The following is a 14,008-nucleotide window of genomic DNA, read 5'->3' as shown; positions in this document are numbered from 1 at the left end:
ACCTAGACAGATGTGTACCCCACTGGGAGCCTGAGTCGATGAGGTGCCCCAGTCCCTAGCCCTGGACGAGCCACTCTTCATCCTCGTGCGCTCCTGCTGAGCCGGGGGAGGAGCTGAGCTCTGGGGAGCTCAGGAGCAGGTGGGGAGTGCAGAGCTTGAGGAGCTGCTGGAGCATCGCCTGGACAGAGTAGGGGAGTGGAAGACTCGCAGAATCGGTGCCATCTCGTGTCGTACTGGTGTGAATCTGGACTCACTCCCCTCAACCAGAGCGCTGCCCAGCGAATGTGAGGCCAATCCTGCAGCTGCCCGGGGTCCCTGCAGAGGAAGGCAGGATCGTACTTGGCTGAAGACAGAGCGACAAATCCCATTCCCTTCTCCCTTTAAGCTCTTGCAGGGGGCTCCCTCCGGCCGATCAGGGGAGCGGCAGGGGCTGCGCGGTGCCAAAGGCAGGGAGCAGAGAAGGCAGCGACTTTCCTCTTCTCTCTCTAACCCAGCGGGAGGAGAAACCACGCCGAGGAGAGGAGCTCAGAAAAGGAGCGCTGGCGACGCGCAGATCTCGGTAGCGGCTGCCGGGAGCCAGAAACGGCACGACCGAGAGCGGCGGAGCACGGTGCAGCCGCAGCCGGGGGCTCTGCTGCCGCACCGCGCCCGCCGCGCTGCTGCACCGCCCGCCGCCGCCCGCCACCCGGGGCTCCGCCGCGCCGCTCCCCGCAGCCCTCGCAGCCCTCGCAGCCCCGCCGGGCCCCAGGCGGCCCCGCCGCAGTCATGCCCGCCGCCGCTCCGCCGCCGCTTCAACTTGGCGGCTGAGCCGAGGTAAGGGAGCCTACTCAGGGTGGGGGGGATGCGGTTTGCTCTGGGGAGCACCTCGGGCTGGGAAAATGTGCTAGGGGCTGTTAGGGCTGCGACTCGGAGAGAGAGGGTGGCGGCGCCCGGGGGGATATTACCGTTCATAGGTGCCGGGGTGGACGAAAGGGAAGGGTTTCGGTAAAAGTTTCTGAGGCTGACTACGGCCGAGGGGCTGCAGAGGCACCTGGGGCTGCCGCGGGAATGGGAGGCAGCCGGCGGGTCTCCGAAGTTTGGGGCTTCCCTTCTGCTGGGCTGTCCGAGCTGCCCGGGCCGCCCTGGAGCGTGCAGGGCGGCGGCAGCGAGGAGCTCGGTGCTGAAGGGCCGAGGCAGTGCGGAACTGCGCGGAACACGACCCGTACGGGCTGAGCCTCCGCGCGTGTCTCCGGAGCAGCCTTGCCGGGCTCGCGTCTGCAGCTCGGAGTTTGAAAGAGAAGTGCTCTCCGGAGCTGACCATCGCTACGTTGGTGATGCGTTCTCCAAAGCTGCTGCAGGTTGCACAGGACCCACGCTGCTCTGCACCGACGCGCTGTACTGGGTTGCTTGTTTTGCCTCCGAGAAGCAAATTTCCTTTGCACCACCCCAGGAGAACCCTTTTCCATGGGAAGACTCCGAGTGGAAGGCAGCACTGGGCAAACAACGGGGGCGGCCGGGAGAGCAGGGTCTGAGGCTGCCTGCAGGCACAGGGCACGCAGCCCCAGCCTCCCGGGGACGAGGCTGGTTACTCTGGGCTGTCAGGAGAAGGAATTACCCAATCAAAAAGGCACCGACTGCTTTTCTCCAGCAAAAGTTTCTGTTGTCATGAAAATGGCTGGCAGATGGAAAGCTTTGGGGAGCTGAATCGGCTTCGCTTCAGCTCCCTGAACCACCATCAGAGGCAGGTAATAAACACCGTTATTAAAGAGTGAGTAATTTGCTGCAGCTCCAGCACGGTGAATTTGCACAGCGTATCCCTGCCTTTGCTTGATGCAGATCCCCTCCCTGCCCTGGGGCCCTTGCAACCAGGCCTGGCAGCACTGCTCGTGGCACTCCTCTGCCCACTGCTCCGAGAGGGTCTTTTTAGGCTGGACTTTGAGTCAGCTTCTCTCTGTCTGTAGAATTAGTGATGGGCAAAGGATTGGTGTTTTTGGCTGAAAAGCCAAAACACGGTGCTGAGAGGGGGGAAAGCCCTTTATAGATTTCCTCTCAATAGTCCTTACTGCTGCTGTTTGTCAATGAAGTGAAGAAGGCAGCAAAGTAGTCCGAGTGCTCCGGTGAGCCTGGAGCAGAGTGCTTAACAGAGACATTGAAAAACTGTGTAGCTGCCACCAGTGGGAGCCTCCTAAGCACGGGGGGCAAATCCCCACCCGATGCCTCCATCTCTTTGGCAGTAGCAGATATTAGCACCATTTGGCTTGCACGGCACCTATTGGCAGGGGTACCAGCTGAAGTCTGCGCAATGTGCTCGTGTGCTGGACATCAGTATGCTATTCACAGGCCATGGTGGGAAACTTTGGGTTTGGAAAAGTGAAGGAGACATGTGCCATGTCCACAGTCTAAGGGAGAGCAGATTATTGGCAAATAAGTGAAACGTCTGAGCTGTGAGGAGAAGAGTGATGCCCCAGGAGAAGGAAATCCCCCTGAGCTGAATGAAAGCAGATAGAGGATAACATAAACAGGCAAAGTGAGGAAGAGAGGTGATAGCAGCGCCAACCTTCAAGGAGCTCATGAATCATTTGTACGTATGTATTTTAAATAGAGACAAATGAGCAGTTCCTAATAACTGATGTACGTTGCCAGCCTTGTCTGATAGCAGGGGGACATGGAGAGAGCACATGGCTTCATCCCATCTCAAACCCTCTGGAAGGGGTGGATGTTTCCCTGTCCTCACTGGTGACAACCACTAGCTGCCTGTTGTGTCCTTATTCTGCCCTCAGCTGGCCCAGGCCTCTTGCCTGGGTAAAAGTGGGGTCTCCTTTGCAGGTCAACTCGAGCTGAGTGACAGGACGTGGTCAGGGTGCCATAGCCCTGGGGAGCTCACAGACAGAGGGAGAGCCTTGAGGTGAATATGATCGGTCTGGAGCAGAGGATATGAGTGAAATGAGAAAGCTGAAAGAAGAGTTGGAGGCATGTAGGGTGGCAGTCATGTTCTGTTCAGTGCTAGGAATAAACAGCAATGGAGAAAATCTATGTGAAACTGAAGACTGGAACCACTAGCACAGAGAAACCAGCCATGAGTAAAATTACAACCCACATGCATGAGCTTCTGCTCGCCTTCCTGCAGCAGTGAGAACATCTTGGCAATAAGCACATCCTCAGGGAACTCTGTGAGATGCTCTGTGGCTGGGGCTCACAGCGCATGCAGGTATCTGGGCAGAGAGCTTGTCTGGGCCAGAGCACCAGGCTCACAGTTCTAATTCTGAGCAACTCTGCTCTCACGGACATATCTAAGCAGACATTAGACCGAGGGAGGGGTGCCAATATGCGTCCCTCCAGAGGACAGCAGCCAAACAGTATGTCCTTAGGATGATCCTGAGCTGAGCAAGGGGAGTTTGAAGCCTGAACTTGGTCTGAGCTGATGTTCTTCTGGGGCAGAAAATGTGAGAAGGCACTTTCCCCTGATGTTGGGCAGACCTCTCTCCTGGGCTGTTTCTTCCAAGAGCTACGATGCTGAGCAACAGCCTCCCCGCACTGGAGTCACTGTGCTGACTTGCACTAGCCCCTAGCGACTCCTCTTGGTCCACAAATTGACATTTTGCAACGTGTAGAAGCGTCTGGTGAGAGCTGTCCATCACTTCCAATTGGCACAGCTCACTCCCACTGGCTCACTAGGGCTTGCTGCTGGGGGCAAAGATTGGCTGGGGGCAAGCGTTTCAGTCCTGGGAGCTGAGATGAAGGTCCCAACGCAGCTGTCGGCACCTCGAGAGCTCTCCTAGCCTCATCCTGGGCCCATCCAGGCACAAAGCAGGCAGCTGCCCCATGGCACCCCATTGCCTCCAGCAGCGGGGCATCCCCTGTATCCCCCCATCTCCCTTGCCATCTTGCAGGATCTCCCGCTCGCAGCATTGTTTATTCGTTTGCATCTCTCCAGCTAAAAAAGGGGACACCGAGAGGGCCCAAACGTGCTAATTTTACACCTCACCACCCACACAGCCAGGCGTATCATCGCCGCCGCCCTCCTCCAACCCGCTGCCCCTCCCCAACTCGCTCCCGGCTCACGGGGACACCTGGGGACCCCGCAGCCCCCGCGCTGCGTGGACCGCCTGGGACACCTAGCGGCCACCTCTACCCACGGCGGCCGGGGGAAATCGCTGCAGCTGAGCCACCCCAGAGACCGATTTGCTGTTTTTCCCCATTTTTCCTGAGCGCTCTGACCTGCCCGGTGCCCTAGGCCAGGCCAGGCTGCCCTTCTCACTCGGGAATGTGAGGACACATAGCGCAATCACGGCCTTCTAATGAGCCCAAGGAGTAGGGCAGAGTGTTTGCTTGACAAGGCAATTAGCTGATGATTGATTCCTGGAACAACCACTTAATTCATCATTAACTGGACTAATCGCAGGCAGCATCTGTGCGAGGGTCTCAGCGGGTGCTGCACGGCCAACCTGGGGCAGCCATAGGGATGGGCTGCGGAGGTGGTCTGCGTCATGCACCGATCCGAATTTGGTATGTTTTCATTGTCGTGCCTTATTTTGGTTCCTTCTATACCTGGTTGGAAAAGACCGCAGTACTCAAAGCAGTTTTCCTGCTCTGCAGGGAAACCAAGAGAGCTAGGGAGAGCCCAGCCCAATGGTTTATAGAATCACAAAAAGGCTTGGGTTGAAGGGACTTCAAAGTCCCCTTGATCCCAAGGCATGGGCTGCCCCAACCAGGTCAGGCTGCCCAGAGCCCCATACAGCCTGGCCTCAAGTGCCCCCAGGGATGGGCTCCCGCAGCTTCTCTGGAAACATGTTTGTGGTGCTCAGGGTGAGGAGGCAGCTTTCAGGGACAGCACTCATTGTCTTGGCCACAGTGCTCAGCCTGACTATAGAGAGTGTGCAGGGCTGAGGCGTGGGGCACTGTGTTCCCCAGGGTGTTATGCCCCTATGCCATGTGTACACCTATATTTGGGCACCTTGTGCCTGAGAGTATCTCACTGCTGCTGCCTGCTGCCAGCACCATAGGTCTAATTGGTCTCCATGCTACACTGTCATGCTTGTAATGAGGACAGAGAATGTCTGCTCTTTCCAAGTTGGGCTTTTACATCTTCTTTGCTTTCATCAGCCTGCTTCATTCCTCTTCCTCCAAGCCTAGATAATTATTACCAGGCTTACTTTGTGAAGTCCTAGTGTGGCTAAATCTTATGTACTATCCCAATAAACCACATAGGGTTTGGGAAAGATCTTTTCATTCCTGCTGGCGTAGCTGGCGCTGTGCCTCCCTCTTCCTGCAATTCCTACCTGTAGTGTTTTTGTAGCCCTGATCTCCACTAGGCTCTAAATCATCATATACTCCTCAGAGTGAAAGACAACAAGGAAAGGAGTTTAGTGCAGGTCACTCTACAATCGTGGAATGCTCTTAGATGTGACTCAAGTCAGCCAGCCCATGTCTCATCATCTGACCCCACCCCCTGAGATGCCCTACGTGAGCAGATCTCTGCCCAGCAGCAGCCCAGCTGTGTAGGGGTGCTCTTCCTGCTCTGCCCCATCATTTCTCATGGCTTTTTTTTTTTTTTTTTTTTTTTTTGCTGAGGTTTTGCTGTGAGTTACTGGTGGCTTCACTGTGTCCAATCTCTGCTTGTTTTTCAGAGCTCCCATCCTGAACACTCCCTGCTCCCTCCCAGGCTGGCTATCGGGTTCTTAATTCCTCACAGCCCCTTTCCCTTCTTTCTGTCCCTCACTCACACTGTGCACACTACCCAGTTCTGTAAGCAGTCCTCTCTCCCTCCTCAAAATCAGTGCTGATGGTCTCGCCTGTGATAAGCAGCAACCTCCACACCTGCAGCATCCCCTTGCCGGCTCCCTCCCAGGGAGGTAGTGCAGCCACATCTGGTAGTGCAGCCAGAAACATTCTTGGAGATGCTGAAGCCTCACCACAACCAGCAGCTTTGCTGGAGTTGGGGTCCTAGTTGGGCTGCTACACTCAGGTGATGCAGAGACTGGTCAGTCCTAATTGTTTATTTTATAACGAAAAATTCCTCCATCCCTGGAGGAATTCAAGGCCATATTGGATGGGGCTCTGGGCAACCTGATCCAGTTTCTGATTTAGCAGATGACAACCCTGCCCACATCAAGGTGTTGGTTCTTTAAGGTCCCTTCCAACCGAAGCCATTCTATGATGTTGTTATAAATCTGGATTGCATATTGAGGTGAGCATAATTATTTTGGTCTGTGCAGGAAATGAAAATTTCTGTGATACCAACGTGCATCACCCTTAAATATTGTGGAAATACTTCCTGGCCATCTGCTGCGTGAGCCATTGAGTACCTTATCGGCAAGGTGGGAGGGCAAAGAAAGCAGACAATGATTTTGGGGAGGGAGGTGTAGAGAGCACTCGTGCAGTGTTTTAGCAATGTGGGAGTACTTTTGAATGGCTTCATTTTCCTAAACAGCTTTCTAAAATGTGCCAACTGCTGCCAACACAAAGCCCATCAACAGGGACATTTACAACAGGCTGTGGCACTAAAAACTGTGCAGTACGGCAGAATTTGGCCAAGTGAACAGAGCCTTGTGGGAAGCAGTTGGGCTTTTTGCTTCCTGGAGTCCTCAACTTCAACTTCTTCATTTATATTTTCTTTCTGAGGATTGATTCGAAGCCAAAGCAATGCTCCTGCCGTCGATAGGGCACCACAGGGAGCCCTATGGCAGGTAGCAGTGTGCTCTGCTTTGCAGCATCCAGCAGAGGAAGCAGCTGCAGAGGTCTCTGGGGAGCAGAGTGACATTTGGGGCTGCAAGGCAGGAGGGTGGCACGCTCCAGCAGCTGGGAGCATGCAGGGAGGGCTGGAAAAGAGAGCACATGGATACTGAGCAGCGCAAAGCGATCATTCCTCTCTCCTGGGGGATTCTGATATTTCACTACACATTTTCTATGTGCTGAGGTGGGCTGGAAAGCCAAAACAGTAAGCGCTCCTTTGAAGAAATAGGGTTGAAATGTTTCATCTCAGAAAATTTCATGTAAAAAAAAAAAGAAGGCAGCAGAGTGTTTCAGTGCTCTGAAATGGAGGAAGGGAGTAAGGATTGGAATTTTCCTGAGGAAGAAACCGGTGTTGGCACCAGTAGCCAAAGGCTCCTGGCTTTCCTCAGCCGTTGCCTCCCCACACCCCAGCCTTAGCCCAGCCACAAAAGAGCCCCTAGAGACTGTCCCGTGTCCATGAAACCACTATCTGAACATGCTTTGTAGCAGTATAGATTATGAGCCAGCTCTAAAGATGCAGAGGGACTGCTCCCATCAGGCTGCACATGGCCATATCAAGATATGTTATGGACACAGCAATCTTAATCCAGCCTGAACCAGATCACTTGGCTGCATGGCTGGATCCTTATCTTTCTACCAGCTGGGAGGGATGAGAAGATGTTCATTTTGGTGGGAGAGCGTTCAAGCTGTGGGAAGTGGGGGAGGGCTCTTCTTTTCCCTCACACTGGCAAATCGTATTCCCTCTTGCCTTGCTCATCTTGACATTGGCTCTGCACGGGCAATGGCTTCCCCACTGCCTTGCCTTGTGGAGGTTACACCCCCTCTCCTCTCTGCTCCCACAGGATTGCTCTTACCCTGCCAACAGCATGGAGAGTGTGCGTGAGCTCCAGGACCCACTGTTGGCCAAGGCTAACGGGCACCTCCACAGCAGCTATTCTTACCACCAGCACCACAGCCAAGACTACCCCGGCCACCACTGCCAAGGGAAACTGTACTCCTACATCTTCCAAAACACTGGCGGAGCCAGGACTCACCAGCTGCTGGATGCCAGCTCCCTGCAGCTGGCTGTGGAAGCCTTGTATGGCCCCAATTTCATCCTTGTGAAAGATGAGACTGCTCTCAAGGCAAAGGACAGCAAGACAGAGAGCTGTGAGACCACTTTTACAGAAGGTAAAGAGGTTCTGTCTGACAGTCCTGATGGGCATGATGTACAAGGGTCCTGCCTGGTAGAGAGTGACATCCGCATCCAAACAGTGTCCTATGAGGTGGAGGAGGAGGAGCTCCAGGAGTACGAGGTGAGCTTTGTGCGGAGGGTTGGTATAACATACCTCCCGTGGTGACTGGGCTGTGCTTGCCTGCCCTCCCAGACCCCACTCTCTCCTTTCTCCTCATTCTCTGTGCACCCAGAATTTCTTCTTTCTGCTTAAAATTCCCGCTCTTTCCCCTAAGCATGGACCTCAGAAGGTCACCAGCTTTTCTGCTGGCAGCCTGGAAGCCGGGGCCATCTCTGCAGCTTATGGTGACAGGAACCCTTTGACAAGGGCAATCTGTGGCCACCGTGTTGCTGAATGTAATGGGAAACAGCGCTGCTGTTGCATAACAGCGACATTCACATGCATGATGTCAGTGCAAGAAAGCTTAATATATCAGAGCAGGATGGATCTTGCAGGGAAAGAATAAAGCTGGCAAAGCAGCCTCATTCTGCACGTTACCCAGGACCTGGCAGGTCCCCAGAGCATGCTGGAGCCAGTGCCCATCTGCTGGCACAGCTCTGCTGCTACCCTGAGGGCCTGTGGCATGACTTCCTCAGCTCTCCCCACCTCTCCGTGGCTTCCCACAGCACACATCGCTGCCAAACAGCTCAGCTGGGCAGGCCGTGGCCAAACACAGGCAAGCTGATGGCAGTGACGTGAGAAATGGGATTGCTAAGAGGGCAGAACACACTGCCACCGTGATGGAGGCTCCAATTCAACCGCTTTCCTTCAATCTCTAAATTACTTTAGCAGGATATCGATCTGCCGGTCCCTAATGGGGTTAAGGCACTTTGTTTAAGTTTGTTTAAGCTGACAAACGGCCAGCTCCGCCAAAGCTCCAGATATCTCAGTGTAAGAATATCTCGCAGGGAAATCCTAGACCCCAGCCGGTGAGCTCAGCAGTGTTCTGGCAGGGAGCCGAAGTGCCTGAATGTGCTGAGCCACGACTTTCCTCACCAAACCCGGCTGAGCTGCCAGAAGATTTCTGAAACTCAGGCCTTGGATGTGAAGCTGGGAGGTATGTGAGGACCTGGAGCAGGACTGAGCAGGAGCTAGGAGGAAGGACAGGGCTGCAGGGCACGTGGGGTCATTGGGAGCAGTGGCTGGGCCAGCAGGGCTGCGGGGCAGCTCATGGAGGTGCGGGTGCAGCTCCCTGCAGGCCCTGACTTTGTTTATCTTTGCAGAGCGACTCCTCTAGTGACAGTGAAAGTGAGGACCAATTCCTGATGCTCCCCCCCCGAGACCACCTTGGCCTGGCCCTGTTCTCCATGCTGTGCTGCTTCTGGCCCTTGGGAATTGCTGCATTCTACTTCTCCCAAGGGGTAAGAGATTCCCAGCCGTGGGCTTCTTTGCTCTCTTGCATGTGCTCAGCCCTGCAGCAAAGGGTCCTGCAGGGCACAGGTCATCCTGTTGCCATCTCTGTGCCCAGACCTCTGAGGGCCGGGGCAAGGGGTGCTTCTTGCTGCTGGATGTCTGTATAGCTGCTGTGAAAGTGCAAGTTCTTCAGCTGCTGGCAGCTGAACTGCTCTCCTGGGCATTCAGGTGCAATTCAGGGAACTGGGATTCCTGTTGCTCCTGGGTCTCACCCTCCAGCAAGGCAAAGGAACATGGCATTTTCCATCTGCCCTCCCATTCTCCAGCAGTAATGAGACCCTGCTCTGTGATCCCACCTGCTACTCATGCTCTGCAGAGCATATGGAGACTCTGGTCCCCATATCACCATACCTTTGTTTCTGCTCCTCACACATTAAATTGTGTGTGCTTGCACCAGGCTGTGTGAAGCTGGAAAGCTTCGTAAATGTGTAACAGTAGCATCTGGAACAGAGCCAATAAGAGGACTGGGACCTGCAAAGTGGCTGATTTCATGTTTCTGCACATGGTACAGCATGGCATGCTGCATTCTCCATGTGATAATGTGCTTCACACAATTCAAACGTAGCTCTGCTATAATTACCACTCGGACTCACTCTGTGGGGCAAAGAATATCTTTTTGGCTGTATCTATGCACAGTGTCTACCCTGATTTTAACAGGTCAACTAGAGCACCAGCCATGAGCAATGCTGACAGCAGCTCTGAGTGCACCCCGAGCATACAGGGCAGCTGGAAGTTGCCAGTCGGTGAGCTAGCACTCACATCACCTTCATTGCTGGCTTCACTGGCCCTTCTTTGTCAATAAGTTTCAGCTGAAGATTCAAAATCTTCAGATTCAGAATCAAACAAAATCTTTTCAAATGTCATTAAACATAAAGTATTCAAGAAACGTGTCCATGTGGCACAAGGGACATGGTTAGTGGGCATGGTGAGGATGAGCTTCTGGTTGGACTGGATGATCTTAGTGGCCTTTTCCAACCTTAATGATTCTATGATTCTAAATGGCCTATTGTTCCCTCAGTTTGATGCTCTCCTAGCACTCCTGGGATAAGGTAGCCAGCTGATTCAGCTGTACACTTAGAAAGCACATAAGCCACAGCTCCTACATAGTCACAGTATTCTTCCTGAGATCTTTTTAAATACAGAGTGATCAGCAAAAATGCAGAGCATCAGCAGACTTCCCACTTAGCCCACTCAAGGCAACAAAATCTGTTCGCAAAGCACAGTGACATAACCACATTAGAATGCACTCCACGATAAATTTAAATATCAAAAAACACAGCACTAGCCTAGGGCTCTTCTCAGGTTCATTCAGAGAGGGACATCTGCAGAGGGGACAACAGTGAGGCCACTTATCTGAGACTCCTTGCTTTGAATAGCAGAATACGGACCTCTAATTTGGCATGTTTTTGGGTGCCTGTACATCCCACTTTTAGCTTCAGCAGTTGAATGAGGCATGCTTCAGCTCGTGCACATCCATCCCTCTGCGTGTGGCTGCCTGTTGCACACAGGTGAGAAGGTACAGTAGTGTGTGCTTCTTCTCCTTCCAGACCAGCAAGGCTGTCTCCAAAGGAGATTTCCACTTGGCCAGCTCAGCTTCCCGCCGAGCTCTCTTCCTTGCCGCGCTCTCTATAACCATCGGTACAGGCGTGTACGTCGGGGTGGTGGTGGCACTTATCGCATATCTCTCCAAGGGGGGCCACGTGTAACTGCTGCCTGCACACCAGCATGGTCCCCAGCCACCAGTCCTCCTGGGATCAAGCCTTCCTGTGGAGCACAGGGTGCCAGTGCTTGCAAGGGCTTCTGGCATAGCAGGACCTTGGATACCCCGTGCCAGCTCTTTCCCTTTTCAGACACACAGTAGATCCTTGGAGATACTCAAAAGCCACCTGGACGTGGACGTGGCCGTGGGCAAGCAGCTCCTAGGAGGTCCTGCTTGAGCAGGGCTTGGACCAGATGCCCCCTGGAAGTCCTTTTCCAGCTTCAACTGTTCTGTGTCCTCCCTGGTACTGTGGGGTGACACCATCTGACAGCAGGGAACTGAGCAGTGACCTGACCGCTGGGGCCAGGAGGACCACACTGGAACATGTGTAAAAGCTGCTGCTGGCTACTGCCACCATTCTGCTCCAGGGCCACCACTTGCTCTCCCAACCTTGCAGTGGGGACAGCCACCACCGATGCCCAGGCTTTGCCCATGAAGGGGGCAGGCAAAGAGGAACGACTGCTCTTTCTTTTGGGCATTTGGGGCCCTGGTGTGGATTCAGGATTCCTATGATGGGGACAACAATCTCCTATCAGTGTCATGAGTGGCACCTGGCCCTCCAGCTGCAGCAAAGGAAGAGGGTGCAGCATGAACATCACCAAAAGTCATGCTCTGGGGTGCTCTCTGCATCCTTTCCAGATGGACATACAGTAGCTAGCCTGCTCCAGATGAGAACCAAGAAGAAATGCAAGCTGGTGCTTGCAGACAGTCGACCTGATCACCAAAGATGGTAGCAAAATCCACAAGGTTTTCCAGTGTTCACAATGATTGTACCAGTAACTGTAGTTCAGAGCTCCAGAAGGGCTGGCATCCCATGGTGATCTGGAGATATTTGAAGTGGAAACTGCTGCCCACAACAAGACTGCGGGGTGTGGGGGGAAGATCTTAACTCTCAACACTGAGCTGGGGGTTTGCACACCAGGAGTGGGGAGCACAAGACTGGCATGGCATGCAGAGCTCAGGTGGGTGCTGGAAGCAAGGATCCAGAGAGGCGGAGGCCTGAGGGGAACACAGGAAATGGGGAGACCCCAACATACTCCTTCCCACATCTTGGAGAGGGGCATCTCCATCTGCCCAGAGGCCTCTGCTGACTAGGAAGTACGGTACATCCATGCCTACAACTGACTTCTGTCAATTTGTATGTTGCCAGTGACACACCAAGTGCTTCAGGGATGGACACTAAGGCAGTGACTGCCTCAAAGCACTCGGTTCAAAGGCCTTTCCTCACCCCTTCCCTGGTGCCCTCTCACCCCTCTGCCGCTGGCTCTGCAAGTAGCACAGTGTGCTCCTCACATGTACATTTCATCCTAAAGAAGCATGTTAGTATCTGCAATTCCTGTTGTACTCGAGCCATAAAGGAGAGAAGCACATCAGAGACCTGTTCAGAAGCAGTTCTGAAAGTTCCCATTATGTTTTATAATGTGGATGAGCTAATAAAAGAGCAGGCAAAACAACACTTTGTGCTAACGCAGGTCTGCAGAGGGAAGAGGTGAGCTCTGCAGGCTTCTGTGGGAGTGCTGAGACGGCCAACAGCTGAAGGTGTTCTGTGGCTCCCCAAGGAGATGAGCATCCAGCTGATGGCTGGGCAGTGTGGGGGGGGAGCCGTGCTGCAGTGTGCATCACAGCCAGCAGCCTGTGCTGCGATGGCATGGGCTGTTAGCCATGAGGGGGGACAAGAATTGGGTAGAGAGAGGCTGGAAGATTGCTGTTCAGGCTGTTCTGCCTGGAGGAAAAGCTTCAAATAAAATGTGTTCAAGGAAGATCTCCCTGCACATCTCTGGGTCCAGCTCCTGGTCCCTGCAGGACCATACCCAACCTTTTCCATGTCTCATTCCTGCCCCTTCTTTAATTGGAGGCACAGGGGAAAGGACTGGGCTGGAGGACCAACAGAATTAAAGTGTTTTCCACTAATAGCCTGAATCTCTGATGAACTTGTAAAGAGGGGAAAAGGGGCCGAGCAAGCACATCCCTAAGGGAGGTATTATGCAAATGGAGAAATTAGCTGGAAACAGCCTGAAGGGAAACGTGGAAATTGAAATCTGAGGACCAGCACAGAAACTGCTGCTGAATAACTTATCACAGACACCCAGCGTCTGCTGCAGCTGCTGGAGCACAAGCAGAAAGGCAGTGAACACAGCAGTCAGGGAACAGGAGAGGTTCAGAAATGTGACTGAACTAAGAAAAATTAAAAAAAAAATCAAACCCAATCAGTAGGCACAGAAGAGATTATTCCCTCATGTTCTCCCCCAGTACCCCTCGGCATCCTCAGCTCCATGGCAGAGTTCCATAGCTGTCCTGACCCCATGGGGCATTAATCTAAATTATGACACCTATTTGCAACTGAGCCTTCCCCACAGGGGCTGCAGGTTCTGCTGCAGGTTCTGCACCCCCAGCCCCAACCTACTGCATGGGCAGGATCCTGCAGCCCCCCAGGCCCACTGCCCAAAAATGCCCATCTCAGCACCGTGGTCCTACCAGCACCTCTAACCCTTGCCCTGGGCTGGTGACACCACAAGGCCAGAGAGGGCACAGTGCAGGGTGTCCATCTGCCCCACCTGTGTGTATGGGCAGACAGAGCCCCTTCATAGGAGGAACTGATCATCTTGGCAAAATCGCTACTGCCACTCCATGTGTGTCCTCTGGGGATGGCAAGGAAGGAGCTGGAGGAAAACAAGCACAATCCATTCTTCTCCTCTTTTAACGGCACAGCCAGTGTTCTTCCTTCACATCAATTCAGTGTGGAAATAGCTAATTGAGATTGGATACGTTTTCTATTCCTGCTAAAAAAATAATCAAGGAAAACAATGCATCTCAGCACATCCCTGAGGCAGCCTCCCCTCTCCCCTTGTCTTCCCACAAACAGCCTGCAGCAGGGCACCCACAGCCATGCCACCTCTCTGTGACCTAGGGG

General features: G+C 53.7%; 1 protein-coding gene across 1 annotated transcript; it reads left to right on the top strand.

Annotated features, from left to right (window-relative positions):
• Positions 1–694: 694 nt before the first annotated feature.
• On the top strand, positions 695–12,551 carry SYNDIG1L (synapse differentiation inducing 1 like). Its single transcript, XM_052696465.1, has 4 exons — positions 695–813; positions 7,554–8,006; positions 9,149–9,286; positions 10,886–12,551. Exons 2-4 carry the CDS (start codon positions 7,578–7,580, stop codon positions 11,042–11,044), a joined length of 726 nt encoding a protein of 241 aa, XP_052552425.1. The 5' UTR covers positions 695–813; positions 7,554–7,577; the 3' UTR covers positions 11,045–12,551.
• Positions 12,552–14,008: the final 1,457 nt, after the last annotated feature.

The sequence above is a fragment of the Tympanuchus pallidicinctus genome, unplaced genomic scaffold, assembly GCF_026119805.1.
Source record: "Tympanuchus pallidicinctus isolate F22 unplaced genomic scaffold, pur_lepc_1.0 scaffold3, whole genome shotgun sequence".
Lineage (NCBI taxonomy): Eukaryota > Metazoa > Chordata > Aves > Galliformes > Phasianidae > Tympanuchus > Tympanuchus pallidicinctus.
The sequence above is the reverse complement of the archived record's forward strand: the minus strand, read 5'-3'. Positions and strand labels throughout refer to the sequence as shown.

Excerpts from the sequence above, each read along its gene's own strand:
- SYNDIG1L (XM_052696465.1), top strand. The coding sequence starts at position 7,578 with ATGGAGAGTGTGCGTGAGCTCCAGGACCCACTGTTGGCCAAGGCTAAC. Across the intron at positions 8,007-9,148 it reads AGGAGCTCCAGGAGTACGAG|AGCGACTCCTCTAGTGACAG; the intron begins GTGAGCTTTGTG and ends TTATCTTTGCAG. Across the intron at positions 9,287-10,885 it reads CATTCTACTTCTCCCAAGGG|ACCAGCAAGGCTGTCTCCAA; the intron begins GTAAGAGATTCC and ends TTCTCCTTCCAG.